Source organism: Cottoperca gobio, unplaced genomic scaffold (genome assembly GCF_900634415.1).
Source record: "Cottoperca gobio unplaced genomic scaffold, fCotGob3.1 fCotGob3_348arrow_ctg1, whole genome shotgun sequence".
NCBI classification, from domain to species: domain Eukaryota; kingdom Metazoa; phylum Chordata; class Actinopteri; order Perciformes; family Bovichtidae; genus Cottoperca; species Cottoperca gobio.
This window is the reverse complement of record NW_021166949.1, coordinates 52,786-68,411: the sequence shown is the minus strand read 5'-3', so window position 1 is coordinate 68,411 and position 15,626 is coordinate 52,786. Positions and strand designations below refer to the sequence as shown.

Below are 15,626 nucleotides of genomic sequence, written 5' to 3'. Positions count from 1 at the left end.
GTTCTTTTAGGAAGTTGTTCCTTGTGCGGTGCGAGGGTCTGAGGACAGAGGGGGTCATATATCCTGGACTGTCCGACTGCGCTTCTACTTTTGTGTATGCTTTTTTAAAAACCTATTTTTATTATTTATTTCTAGTGATCTATTTAGATTTCTTATGTTATGAGAATATGTCTTATTTTACATGGTATTCTTATTCATTAAAATATTCTATTCATATATGTCAACATTGTTATTTATATCCTGATTTCCTTTTCTTTACATCATGTAATCTTCATCTCTTCTCTTTTTATTTCTCTTGCTCTCTCTCTCTCTCTTTAATCTAATCTTGTGTTTTTCTCCTCCCAACACATCGACTGCACCCCCCCCCCCTCATCCATTACCCCCCCCCCCCCAGTCTGCCTCAGCTGTCCTTGGTGCTGCTGCTTCAGATGGAGGCTGCAGTATTCTGCTGAGTAGCGGTGAGCCAGCATTCGCTCCCTCGCTTGTTTTGCCTCCAGCCGACCGAGAGACGAGCCTGAGAGTCCAGGAGAGAGGAAACTACAGCACCCACAATCCTCTGCCTGCAGCCGGTCTGTTGCCTGGCCTGCAGCGAAGCCCCGTGGAACCCTGGGAGTCGCAGTCCTTGCTAACCGGTCGGTGGTGGAGGCAGAGAGAGAGAGAGGCTGACGTGCCATGACAACTGCCAGAGAGAGAGAAAGGTGAGTTTATCTGTCGGTGTTTATGGTTTTGTTAACCTGCAGCTCCTTTTCTCTCTCCGGCTGTTTGACATCATTTTCTCCCCCTCCTGTCTCCACCTCCTGACTCCCTCTCTCTTCCATGTCTGTCCATCAGCACTCGTTTAATCTTGTTTTTCATCCTCCATCTTCTGTCAAACTTCCTGCTGCTCTCAATCTGACGCTGCGTTTTCCTACTGGAGCCTCAGTCTGCTGGGAGTGTGTGTGTGTGTGTGTGTGTGTGTGTGTGTGTGTGTGTGTGTGTGTGTGTGTGTGTGTATGTGGGAGTGTGTGTGTGTATGTGGGAGTGTGTGTGTGTATGTGGGAGTGTGTGTGGGAGTGTGTGTGTATGTGGGAGTGTGTGTGTATGTGGGAGTGTGTTTGTGTATGGGTGTGTGTCATGTTGCTGATGATACTTTTTTATTTACTAGAACGAGTCATAATGAGACCTGACTGACACGACAACATTCAGGACTAAAACTAACACCTGGATTTCACCTGGTCTGTATATCGAGTCGCTGCAGCCACACGTCTTCATCAGTTCCCAACTTGTTTACATGTGTGTGTGTTTGCGCTTGTTAACACTATATCACGTATTCACAAACCAGGAATAGCCATTTTCATGTTAATGAGAAACCCAAATATACAGGCTGGAGTACTCTGAAAGAAAGATCTCCACCGCAGACGGGTTACAGAGACAACCTGAGTTTTGTCTTTCGCAATGAAAGAGGCTGCAGATGTCCAGCGTAGCGGGACGGACACTGGCTGGTAGTAAAGTGCAAAGTAGTCTTAATATCCCAAAAAATGAACAAATCAACAAAATCTGAAAGACGGGAGTCTGTGCTCACTGCATCTTGGATCATCACACGGAAACAGAAGCAACGTGAAAAAAGTGACAGGCTGCCGAGTCAGAGCGACACCTCCAAGTTGAACTTGGTATATTGGTCCGCTCCGGTTTTTGGCTTAATATCAAACTGGTTCGAACATTTTGACAACAGTCAAACCCTTTTACACGACACAAGAAGATAGAAACCATAACATGACACAACTGCTGACATGAAATGATATGACACAAAGAGACACGAGAGAAGAGACACAAAACAAAGAGACATGACAGAGGAGACACAACACGAAGATACACGACACAAAGAGACACGACAGAGGAGACACGACAGAGGAGACACGAGAGAAGAGACACGACATGAAGAGACACAAGAGAAGAGACACGACATGACGAGACACGACACGAAGAGACACGAGACAAAGAGACACGACACAAAGAGACACGACAGAGGAGACACAACACGAAGAGACACAAGAGAAGAGACACGACATGACGAGACACGAGACAAAGAGACACGAGAGAAGAGACACGAGAGAAGAGACACGAGACAAAGAGACATGACAGAGGAGACACGACACGAAGAGACACGACATGAAGAAACACGAGACGAAGAGACACGAGAGAAGAGACACGAGACAAAGAGACACGAGAGAAGAGACACGACACGAAGAGACACGAGAGAAGAGACACGACACAAAGAGACACGAGACAAAGACACAAGAGAAGAGACACGAGACAAAGAGACACGGCACAAAGAGACACGACAGAGGAGACACGACACAAAGAGACACGACAGAGGAGACACGACACGAAGAGACACGACAGTGTCTTTGTATGCATTTATGTAAATGTATGTTACTAACTCACCATCCGGGGTATCATCCCCGGAGTGTCTGTCTCTCATGTAGCAGGTTGCCACTGATAAAGTTTACGTCAGGATCATGAATCGTGGCTGCGCCTGCTGCCCTGGTCCTGCTGGACACCGGGAAGCCTTTTTGACATTTACTGGATTCATCCATACTTTCTCTTTTTTTTTCCAACACAACATAATTTCTGTGAAATGTTGTATTTGTACTATGTTGTTTATCCTGTACACACGACATCTATTGCACGTCTGTCCGTCCTGGGAGAGGGATCCCTCCTCAGTTGCTCTCCCTGAGGTTTCTTCCATTTTTCCCCCTTTAATTTTGGGGTTTCTTTTAGGAAGTTTTTCCTTGTGCGATGCGAGGGTCTAAGGACAGAGGGTCTAAGGACATAGTGTCTAAGGACAGAGGGTCTAAGGACAGAGGGTCTAAGGACAGAGTGTCTAAGAACAGAGGGTCTAAGGACAGAGGGTGTCGTAACCTGTACAGTCTGTAAAGCACACTGAGACAAATGTATAATGACGAGACACTACACGAAGAGACACAAGAGAAGAGACACGACACAAAGAGACAGGAGAGAAGAGACACGAGAGAAGAGACATGAGAGAAGAGACACGAGAGAAGAGACACGAGAGAAGAGACATTCAAACACAGATCTTTTCTTGATCGTGGGCTCTTCAGCAGGTTGAATACTTGTGTCGACAAACTACAATAGACTTTTGGTATTTTGTGGTGCTGAGCACGTCTTAGATTTTATTTTTTAATTATTAGTTTTGTATGCATTGGCACCTTTTCAGTGGTTCAGTTCAGTTTGTTTTTGTCTCGGTACTGGACGTCCACAGAGTCCACTGCAGGGTGAGGCAACAGATGGCTCCTGGGCTACCTGCCCACTTCTCCTCCTCTCGACATGGTCTGTCTGTCCACTGTGTTAAACTGTTGTGTACATTATAACACAACCACCGACCCGACTTTAAGAGTCCGCCATCAGATTTCAGTCCTGGTTGATTTGGCGACACCCTATTTACTGGTGGTCACAGGAAATGTGGATTTATAGTTTATGTAATCAAACATAGCTCCAGCAAACACTCCTACCCCCCAGAGGTCACTGCACTTTTCCAGAAAACAGAACAAATCGAACAGTCAATGTGCAGCGCTGGTAAATCTGATACGCAGAATAAAGTTTTTATAAATCAGGTGGAGCAACACTTGATGACTGTCCTATAGTAACCCTACATTAACTCTTGTTGTGAAATAACATCAATTATTGTAAGAGTTTAACACTATGTTAAGATGTCGGCCATATTATATGCCCAGAGAACTCACCATTGTTTGTTTACATTCCTCTTGACGCAAATTTTAAAAATGCACTTCAGGACTGCGCTGCTACTGTTGTCATGTTTTTCTTGTGTAGCGTGAATTGACTACAACAGCATTTTGTTGTGCAACTCTGTGTTGCACAATTACAATAAATTATGTTTGAATCCCTGTTTGAATGTTGGATTCTTTCTCTTTTGATAGTCTAACAGCTTTGTGCTAAGCTAGGCTAAATATATCTTGAACCTGACTCAGTAGAAGATAGAGAAATGTTATTTTAAATCTCTATAATGGTAAATAGAAAGAATGGAGGCCCCGGGGCGTTTCCCTGAGGGACCCCACAAATTATTGCAGATTTTTCTTGAAATTCAAGTTTTTTGTTTTCTGTCTCTGAACAGAAACTGAGTCATGTCTGCCGGCCTGGACGATACAGACAGCGTGTTCGGTAAGTCTCACATACACACACACATGCTTGTATTGATTATTTTATATTTTGTTATTTGTCTTCATATTTCCACATTTATTTTCTTATGCAGATTTATTACGTTTTATTATTTATTTTATTTTATTTTATTTTATTTTATTTTATTTTATTTTATTTTATTTATTTATTTATTTATTTTATTTATTTATTTATTTATTTATTTATTTATTTTATTTATTTTATTTATTATTATTTTACTCACTCCTATGACTCCGATTAAAAGCAGCTGGATAATAGCAAAGTGTTTCAGACACTAAAATAAAATGGTGGACAGTAAAGATTTTGTAGTAAATACAGAGATTTCAGAAAAAAACAAAATATATTTTCAGATTTTCACTTCTTTCCTCCCACTTCCTTTGCCTAATCTCATTTCTTCTTCCAGTTTCTAAATTAATTTAATGTCTAGTCCCCCCTCCCCCCCCCGTCCTTGAGTGTCTCTCATTCTCTCATTTATTAAATCTGTTTTCTCTCTGTCAGCATTTCACCACCAAAGCTATGGAGTCATAAGAGTGCCATAGAAAATAATAAATCTGTAAAAGATAAATTAAATAAACGTGGAAATATAAAGAGGAATAAAAAATAATAAATAAATGTGGAAACATAAAGATAAGTAACAGAATATTAAATAATTAGAAGCATTTCCTTAATTTTTACATTTATTTGTTTATTAAGTTATTTATATAATTAAGAAAAATATTTTAGTTGTTTTAATATAAATTATATTTCTCAATTTTTAAGTATATTTCTTAATATTATTTATTTATTTGTGTTTGTATTTTATAATTTATTTATTTGTATCCCTTTATGTTTCCTATTGCCTTTCAATAAAGAATAAAGAAAAATAAAGGGATACAAATAAATTACATTATATAAAAATAATATATATATATATATATATATATATATATATATATACAGACAAAATTAGTTTTTGATTTACATGAAAGAAAATACAATACATGTTAAAAATGTGGAAAAATAAAGAGTAATGGAAAATAATAAATAAATGTGGAAAAATAAAGAGGAATAAATGAATGAACAAATATATGTGAAATTAAATGTAAATGTTTCTAAGTGTTCCTTTATATTTCATTTATTCATCTTTATATTTCCACATTTATTTTCTTACAGATTTGTTTTAATTTCATGGCATTCCTATGACATGTTGAGTCGGCAGAGACAGACTGAATCAGTAACAGATATAAAGAGGAAGTCCCCCCTACACCCCATTTTAACCCTTTCACCACCTTGATTCTGAACATAGGGACACTTTCAACAATCCACAACACGTGTGTGTGTGTGTTGGTCAGCATGATGAATATTTGATGGCCTCTGAGTGAGCCGAGGAACTCATTATGTTGAAGACTTGTAGCGTCATCAGAACTAAAGCTGCAGACACTGAAAAACACTCGTTCATCAGGTCATTAGTTAATTCACTCATTCATCAGGTCATTAGTTAATTCACTCGTTCATCAGGTCATTAGTTCATTCACTCGTTCATCAGGTCATTAGTTCATTCACTCGTTCATCAGGTCATTAGTTCATTCACTTGTTCATCAGGTCATTAGTTCATTCACTCATTCATCAGGTCATTAGTTCATTCACTTGTTCATCGGGTCATTAGTTCATTCACTCGTTCATCAGGTCATTCACTCGTTCATCAGGTCATTAGTCAATTTACTCGTTCATCAGGTCATTAGTTCATTCACTCGTTCATCAGGTCATTAGTTCATTCACTCGTTCATCAGGTCATTAGTTCATTCACTCGTTCATCAGGTCATTAGTTCATTCACTCGTTCATCAGGTCATTAGTTCATTCACTCGTTCATCGGGTCATTAGTTCATTCACTTGTTCATCGGGTCATTAGTTAATTCACTTGTTCATCGGGTCATTAGTTAATTCACTTGTTCATCAGGTCATTAGTTCATTCACTTGTTCATCAGGTCATTAGTTCATTCACTCGTTCATCAGGTCATTAGTTCATTCACTCGTTCATCAGGTCATTAGTTCATTCACTCGTTCATCAGGTCATTAGTTCATTCACTCGTCATCGGGTCATCCACTCGTTCATCGGGTCATTAGTTCATTCACTTGTTCATCAGGTCATTAGTTCATTCACTTGTTCATCAGGTCATTAGTTCATTCACTTGTTCATCAGGTCATTAGTTCATTCACTCGTTCATCGGGTCATTAGTTCATTCACTTGTTCATCGGGTCATTAGTTCATTCACTCGTTCATCAGGTCATTAGTTCATTCACTCATTCATCAGGTCATTAGTTCATTCACTCGTTCATCGGGTCATTAGTTCATTCACTCAGGTCATTCACGTCATTCAGGTCATTCACTCGTTCATCAGGTCATCAGTCAATTTACTCGTTCATCAGGTCATTAGTTCATTCACTCGTTCATCAGGTCATTAGTTCATTCACTCGTTCATCAGGTCATTAGTTCATTCACTCGTTCATCAGGTCATTAGTTCATTCACTTGTTCATCAGGTCATTAGTTCATTCACTCGTTCATCAGGTCATTCGTTCATTCACTCGTTCATCAGGTCATTAGTTCATTCACTCGTTCATCAGGTCATTAGTTCATTCACTCGTTCATCAGGTCATTCACTCGTTCATCAGGTCATTAGTCAATTTACTCGTTCATCAGGTCATTAGTTCATTCACTCGTTCATCAGGTCATTAGTTCATTCACTCGTTCATCAGGTCATTAGTTCATTCACTCATTCATCAGGTCATTAGTTCATTCACTCGTTCATCAGGTCATTAGTTCATTCACTCGTTCATCAGGTCATTAGTTCATTCACTCGTTCATCAGGTCATTAGTTCATTCACTTGTTCATCGGGTCATTAGTTCATTCACTTGTTCATCGGGTCATTAGTTCATTCACTTGTTCATCAGGTCATTAGTTCATTCACTTGTTCATCAGGTCATTAGTTCATTCACTCGTTCATCAGGTCATTAGTTCATTCACTTGTTCATCGGGTCATTAGTTCATTCACTTGTTCATCAGGTCATTAGTTAATTCACTCGTTCATCAGGTCATTAGTTAATTCACTCATTCATCAGGTCATTAGTTCATTCACTTGTTCATCAGGTCATTAGTTCATTCACTTGTTCATCAGGTCATTAGTTCATTCACTCATTCATCAGGTCATTAGTTCATTCACTCGTTCATCAGGTCATTCGTTCATTCACTCGTTCATCAGGTCATTAGTTCATTCACTCGTTCATCAGGTCATTCGTTCATTCACTCGTTCATCAGGTTCATTTGTTGATTAGTTCATTAGTTACATTAGTCAGTTAGGTTACTGTCCCCGGCCCTCTCCAGGTAGCGGTCCCCACTCTGTCCCTTATTATTTACATTTATTATCACATGTTACACACATTGTGAATTGAAACATAACAAACGACTGACGGGTTTAGAAACAGCGTCAGGATTTGGCTTAAATAAGTACGTTTTACGTTGAAGTTATAGCCATAAGTACGTTCACTAGCGCTCTCTCCCCCTCGACCTCCGAGTGTTGTAAGATGAGTGTGTGTCGTGTTTCAGATCTGAACGAGGTCCCAGAGACGGAGCTGCTGGATAACAGCATCCAGAAGGGCCGCGCCCAGCTGTCCGTCAGGGCCCGGCGGCAGCGGCCCTCCAGATCACGGTACAGAGACAGCGTGAGCTCCACGGAGGGCGACGACAGTCTGGAGAGGAAGGTACGGTTTTATTTAGCATGCAGCAGCTCATTCCAACACCGCTCATCAAATATGCACCAAAAGAAAAACAGAAGTAAAAAGAAAAAGAAATATAACAAAAAAAGAAAAGTTGAGGAGGAGCTGGAGACGGTAGTAAAAGTCTTGCTTAAACGTAAACGTATGAATGTATTAGCATCAAAATCAAAATGTAGTTAAAGTACCAAAAGTAAAAGTATTCGTTAGACAGAAATCTACTGAAACCCTGCAAGGCAAGTGAGAAAGAAAGATTCTGCTGACCCGTGTTCTACGTCTGTATAAAAAGTTGGTTCATGGTTCGAGAAGAGGTGCAAGGTATTAAAAACTTCACATATGAAGAATAAATAAGGCAAAAATAACATAGAATAAAAGTACAAAATATGAGCAACGTATATAAAGTGACAATAAAAAAAGTGAAGTAAAGGTTTGTTGTTTTAGGTGAAAAGAAGTTTCATCAGGATAATTTCTGTCTGTTTGTTGTTGTAATACTCATTTGGGCCACAAGAGGCAGCAGCGCATTGTCGTCACATAACGTGCAAACACATTTTTATGTGCGCTGTATTTACAGTTCGTGGAGAAAACATGCTTTGTTGTTTTCTCACTTGCCTCTCAGTTTATATTATTGTATTATAATTATTGATGCATCATCATTGAATGTTGCAGTTTAATTAATTCAGAGTTTGTGAATTCCTCCCGTGGATCAACAAAGTTACATATTAACCTGTAATAATACAATAATATAAATATTGTATTATATACATCAGGACAGTCCGTTACACTCCGCTCACTTACCACTGCACCTGGCCATGCGAGGCTCCTCCCCCTCTCCTGATTCACTGCTGGCGGCTCGAAGCCCCGCCTTCTCCTTTGACACATCGCTAGTGAGACCAATCAGAGCTCAGGACAGGTCTGCTTGCTGACCCTGATAAAGACAGAAAAACAATCTTCCTCACTTTGGTTCCTCAGGCACGTCACTCTCCAGATGATGAAGGCGTGCCATTGGCTGCCCCCCCGCGGGGGCGGTACCGTCAACTGACCAACACCACGTCTCAGGAGGCGCTGGTGACCCCCAGCAGCTCGCCCTCCAGGTCCTGCCCCCCCTCCGACTGCTCACGGGTCTACATGAGGAGGAGTAGGAGGCCCGACAGTGAAGGTACACACACCTGAACACACACCCACACCTGAACAGACACACACCTGAACACACACACCTGAACTCACAGCTGAACACACACACCTGAACAGACACACACCTGAACACACTCACACACCTGAACAGACACACACCTTAACACACACTAATAATGGATATTATACAGAATGCAGGTTTAAGGCCCTTACATATAAACTAATATATTATTGATAATATTACTAATGACAGTTAGCGTGTGTGCGTGTGTGTGTGTGTGTCAGTGTTGGTTTCTGATTCGAGTCGGGACACCAGTCCGAGTGATCCCGGCAGTCCGGCCGTCGTCTTTGACAAGAAAACCAAGAGACGCTTCCTGGACCTCGGGTGAGACTCACAACATATAACACAATAATTTATATGAAGAACATAAAACTGAGTTTAATAAAGAGATTAAAATAATATCTGATGCAGTGAAACTGTTTTCTAGTCTTAATCTCACGTGACGTGTTTAATGTCCTCTCTGTCTCAGGGTGACTCTCAGGCGCTCCTACATCCGGGTGAGGAAAGATAAATCCAACCGGCTCTCTGTGGGCAGCAGGTGGGTAAATCCCATTCAAAACCTCCATCTGAAATTTCCACATTTAATAGAAACAAACAGGTGAATGTGTTGTACGCTGGTGTGTCTTCAGGGAGCCGTCTGAGAGTCCGTCCCGCTCCTCAGGGTCCTTCGTCCCCTTCTCCTGGTTCACTGAAGGACGGGGGTCGCTCTCCTCCTCCGAGACGCCCCCCACCTCCCCCAAAATCCCCCCGCTGAGCTCCCCGAGACCTCGCAAGTCTCACTCGCAGGTACTGACCCCCGTGTTCACGTCATTAGCTCTCAGCAGCTCTACTTTAACCTTTAAAGAATAATCTCAGAATATTTAATAATATGTTTGTTTTGTAGTTTGTAATCGATTTTCTGCTGTTATAGTCTGCAGAAACAGTGTGTGTCTGTGTGAGTGTGAGTGTGAGTGTGCGTGTGTGTGTGTGTGTGTGTGTGTGGGTGTGTGCTCTCATTGTAAAAATGTGTGTATGTGTGAGAGTTTGGACCCGAACATGAATAATTGAATAAATGTAACTTTGTGTCCTACAGGAGTCGGCTCTCAGCGAGGAGTTCTCTCCTCCTCACACCTCCTGCTCCACCCCCCCCCCTGTCGACTCCTCCAGGTCCTCACATCCATACCACACCCTGTCCCAGTCCTCGGACGAGGTAACACACACACACACACACACACACACACACACACACACACACATCGTTCCACTTGATGCACAAACTGTGTTTCCACAGTGTGTTTTCTTCGTCTTCGCCCCCCCCAGCCCTTCGAGGAGCCGTCCTGTCTCGTGTCCTCCTGGACGACTCAGCAGGTTTGTCATTGGCTGAGAGCACTGAACATGGAGCAATATGTCCTAGAGTTCAGTGCGAGAGACGTGGACGGAGAGCAGCTGCTGCAGATGGACAGCAACAAGCTGAAGGTGAGGAGGGGGGCGGCAGGGTAATGTTTAATGTAAAAAGATTAGTATAAGAAGCTCAGAGTGAGCCCTCCCCCTCTCCCCCGCAGGATATGTTTAATTTTTAGTATTTAATAAAACCCTCAGAGTGAGCCCTCTCCCTTCTCCCCCGCAGGCTCTGGGCGTGCTCAGTTCCTCCGATCGCAGCGCTCTGAAGCGTCGCATCAAAGATTTCCACTCTGCAGCCGAGAAGGAGAGAAAAGCTCTGAGACAGAAAGAGAAACAACGAAGAAGAGACAACGAGCAACACCGGAACTGACCTCCACACCGGTTGATATTGAAAATTGTAAATTTCCCCGTTATGGGAGTAATAAAGGATTTCGGATTTCTGAATATGTACGAAGACAAAGTTGAAATGTTATAAAGTATGAAAATTGACTGCTACGGTGGCCCCGAAGGACAAACGTCCAGAGAAAGTTTTTGATGAAATAAATAAAATTCATCATTTGAAAAAAACTGTAAAATATTTCACCTGAAAGTGACGAGCAGGTTAAGCCTCGCACTCTCTGGCGGGCCACGCCCTGATACGTCGCCACTTGAACTTGTGTTTCCTGCAGAGCGGGAACATTTGTTGTGTTGCAGACGTTTGTCAGCAGGACGAGCTGGTGAAGGAGAAGAAGAAGAAGAAGAAGGAGGAGAAGGAGAAGAAGAAGAAGAAGAGGAAGGAGGAGGAGAAGAAGGAGAAGGAGAAGGAGAAGAAGGAGGAGAAGAAGAAGAAGAGGGAAGGAGGAGAAGAAGGAGAAGAAGGAGGAGGAGAAGAGGAAGGAGAAGAAGGAGAAGAAGAAGGAGGAGAAGCAGCTGATCTCAGGCCCTCCGCTCACTCAGAAACAACAACAATGGCGACTCGTCGTGGAGAGAAAAATATTAAATATTGTGTCGACATTTAATGAAAAAGAAGTAAAGAAGAACTCAGACATTCAGATTATTCTTTCAGCCGTCGTCCACTGTACTGACTGACCTTTGACCTCCACAATAAAACAAAAGTTACGTCTGTAACTACGGTTCCATTTCATCCTTACTGACCACCAGAGGCAGTGCTTAACACTGGATGACTTATAACAACAGAGTCGAGAGGAATCCCGAATACCTACCTCATAAAGGTGGCGCAAAGGGACTCTGCAGAAGAACCACGCCTAACAGATAAGCGGTGGCTACATTGACCCTGTAAAACCTGGAGAATATGCTCGGTGATGCCCATGTGGCCGCAGCACATATGTCCTCTAAGGGCACACCTCTCAGGGTTGCCCATGATGTGGAGACACTCCTGGTGGCGTGACACTTTACACTTTGTGGCAGAGAACGGTCATTCGCCCTGTATGCATGGGAAATTACATCCACAATCCAGTGGTACAGGCGCTGCTTCGAGAGAGCGTAGCCTTTCTTAGGACCACCGTAACAGAAAGAGTTGTTCTGTCTTATGCATGCGGTATACATATGCGGTATACTTGATATAAGCTCTGAGGGCTTGAACCGGTCACAAGAATTTTGTCTCCTACGGTGGGGTCAAACTGTGCCAACTGGATAGGCCGATTCAGATGTGAGCTTGCCAACACCTTAGGAAGGAACGCTGTATTTGACCACAGCGTGACACCAGAGCCATCAGAATTCCACCTTAAACATGAATTGTTCACAGACAAGGTTTGTAGCTCCCCTACACACTTTGCTGAAATGATGGCAAGGAGAAAAACAGTCTTGGCCGACAGTCGTCTCAGCTCTGCCTGTTCCAAAGGTTCAAAGGGAGGCAAACATAGAGTGTCCAAAACCAGGGGCAGGTCCCATATAGGAGCCCTTGGGGCCCTCGGGGGGCGCAACCTCAGAGCTCCCTTAAGCCTGTGGCTCTGTCGAAGCACTCTGAGAAGTGTTGTAAGATCAGAGGAAGGGGTGGAAAGGCGTCTGGCTTACACGTCTGGCCACGTGTAAGCCAGAGCGTCCTGACCCAGAGGGCTGGTCTTCTCCGTCAGGGAGAACCATAGGGGACAGTGGGTTGAAAGCTTCGAGGCAAAAATATCTCACTTTGCCCCGCCGAAGAGACCCCAGATGTTGAGCCCCACCTCTGGATGAAGCCGCCACTTCCCTGGTAGATACATTGCCCATAGGCTGGTCAAGCAAGGGGCTGGTCACATCAGAAAAGCCTGGGATATTTCTAGTGACCGACCGAACAAGCACACTCAGGTATGGCAGGAAGTGCTTGAGCGCTAGGTGCACAGCCCGTAGCTCTAGCACATTGATGTGCTTTGTACGGTCGCGGGCAGACCACTGTCCCCGAGCCGTCCTGTTCTGTCACACCACCCCCAATCAGGGAGGCTGGAATCTGTGGTAACAGTCTCTCTGCGGGAAGGACAGATAAGCCCTCTCCCTCCATGGGGATAGAGCAAAGAGGCAATGGTGTGACACCCTGACCCTCCTGTGTCTGTGGCACTTGGCGTCAAAGTGGAGGCAGTTTAGCCATCTCTGCAGGGGGCGCAGTGACAATAAGCCTAAGGGAACGACAGCTGAGGCAGCTGGCAGTTTGACCAAGAGGCGGAGAAACAGAATGTAGGGCAAAGACTGACGTCCTCGGAAGAGGGGCAGAAGTTTAAGGATGTCGTCTACGCTTTGAGCTGATGGACAGGTCCTCATAGTGACTGTGTCCAGAGCGACACCAATGAAGGTCAGGCTCTGAGAGGGATTAGAAAAACGTTTCTCCAAGTTCACCTTGAGACCCAGCAGGGCCACGTGAGACAGAAGGAGAGCCGTGTCCCGGGTCGACTGAAACTGGGATGGCGTACAACTAGTCGTTTAGGTACAGCAGAATCTTTATGCCCCGACACTGCAGAGGCAAGAGGGTTGCTGCGACACACCTGGTGAACACCCGTGGGGAGAGGGAGACCAAATAGAAGCACCCTAAACTGAAAATGACGTCCTTGGAAGGCAAAACGAAGAAACTGCCTGGGATGAGGCACAATAGGGAATGGTCACTTTGAATTGACCCGGCTGAAGACAGGGGGACGGCGTCGGAACTGAAGCTTGTACCCATGGGTTAAGGTGGAAACCACCCATGGGTGTGAAGCTTGAGCTTCCCAGTAGCTGAGCTGCTGCTGGGGGAAAAAAAACGACAGCCGGCCCCGAGGCCTCAATCCCAGCCCCCTGGCTCCTGGGGACTCTGGGGGGGGCGATGGAAAGATCCCAACCCCCCACGGCTGCCCGGTGGGGGCGCGAGCATAGCCGCGATGGTAGTGGGCCGGCGCTGAGGCCCTGGTGCCTACTGGAGTGAACTGTTGGCTGGGGACAGCCTCGGGGGGGCAGCTATGTGGAACCCCTAGGCCTGCCAGGAGGGAAGGCGCATCCCTACAATGACCCGAGAACTGCCGCCTGGTCTGCCTAGCCTGAACAGTTCGCTCTAGCCCATGTAGGCCAGCTTAGCAGAACAGCTCTCCCGGTTCCACTGGGACCGAACGCAGGGTCCTTCTACAGACCTTTGACAAAGGTAACTGCGCCAGCCACACCTGGCGGCGAGTCTGAACCAAAGTGGAAATCAGGCGTCCATGTTCTCCTGACATTAAGGCTAATGCCTGTAGTGAAGCATCACTGAGGCTGGTGGAGGAAGCGTCGAGAACATCCTGCTGCAGGGAGGATGAGAGGGTGAACATGAGGTGAGAGAGGGAGTCTTGCCGATACGGCCCATAAGCCCTAGACAGTAGATCATCAGTGACCTGACATTGGAGTCCAGGGCACCTGGCATTCTGCCTCAGCTTCATCAGGGGAAACTATGAGGGAAGTGATGGTAGGCTCAACAGCTGGCATGTAGTCAAGGCCAAATATTCCCGCGTTCTGTATGTCCGCCAGGGTTTGGCCGAAGGTGGCGGGTGCCAAAGTGCACCTGAAGAAAGTACTAGCAGGCGTCGATTCTGACTGCTGTACATCCAGCTGCAGGCAAGCCAACGCCATGCGACTGACAGCCCCCACGGAACAGATTTCTGCCTCCTCCAAGGAGCAATAAGCCTAGGAACAGGAGCCAGGCCCGCTTCTGGAAGCACAGGAGGGCTCCTCTTCGTCGCACTCATTAATTGAGTGGCTGAAGCCATCTAGACCCCAATGCACCCCGAGACCTAAACAAACAATACAACGCACCCCGAGACGTACACAAACAATACAACGCACCCCGAGACGTAAACAAGCAATGGAACTCACCCCGAGACGTAAACATACAATACAATGTACCCCGAGACGTAAACAAACAATACAACGCACCCGAGACGTAAACATACAATACAATGTACCCCAAGACGTAAACAAACAATACAACACACCCCGAGACGTAAACAAACAATACAACGTACCCCGAGACGTAAACAAGCAATGGAACTCATCCCGAGACGTACACAAATAGAACGCACCCCGAGACGTACACAAACAATACAACGCACCCCGAGAGGTACACAAATAGAACGCACCCCGAGACGTACACAAACAATACAACGCACCCCGAGATGTACACAAACAATAGAACGCACCCCGAGACGTACACAAACAATACAACGCACCCCGAGACGTAAACAAAAAATACAACGCACCCGAGACGTAAACATACAATACAACGCACCCCGAGACGTAAACAAACAATACAACGCACCCCGAGACGTAAACAAACAATACAACGCACACCGAGACGTAAACAAACAATACAACGCACCCCGAGACGTAAACAAACAATACAACGCACCCCGAGACGTAAACAAACAATACAATGCACCCCGAGACGTAAACAAACAATACAACGTACCCCGAGACGTAAACATACAATACAACGCACCCCGAGACGTAAACAAACAATACAACGTACCCCGAGACGTAAACAAACAATACAACGTACCCCGAGACGTAAACAAACAATACAACGCACCCTGAGACGTAAACAAACAATACAACGCACCCGAGACGTAAACATACAATACAACGCATCACGAGACGTAAACAAACAATACAACGCATCACGAGACGTACACAAACATCAAGA

The 15,626-nt window shown here is 44.6% G+C and overlaps 1 protein-coding gene across 1 annotated transcript; it reads left to right on the top strand.

The window, feature by feature from the left end:
* The first annotated feature begins 446 nt into the window (after window positions 1-446).
* samd14 (sterile alpha motif domain containing 14) lies at window positions 447-15,550 on the top strand. Its single transcript, XM_029427651.1, has 10 exons — window positions 447-698; window positions 4,133-4,179; window positions 7,781-7,935; window positions 8,917-9,103; window positions 9,364-9,463; window positions 9,609-9,677; window positions 9,769-9,925; window positions 10,212-10,328; window positions 10,439-10,594; window positions 10,746-15,550. The coding sequence occupies exons 2-10, from the start codon at window positions 4,143-4,145 to the stop codon at window positions 10,887-10,889; spliced, it is 1,122 nt and encodes a 373-aa protein (XP_029283511.1). The 5' UTR covers window positions 447-698; window positions 4,133-4,142; the 3' UTR covers window positions 10,890-15,550.
* The last annotated feature ends 76 nt before the right edge of the window (window positions 15,551-15,626 follow it).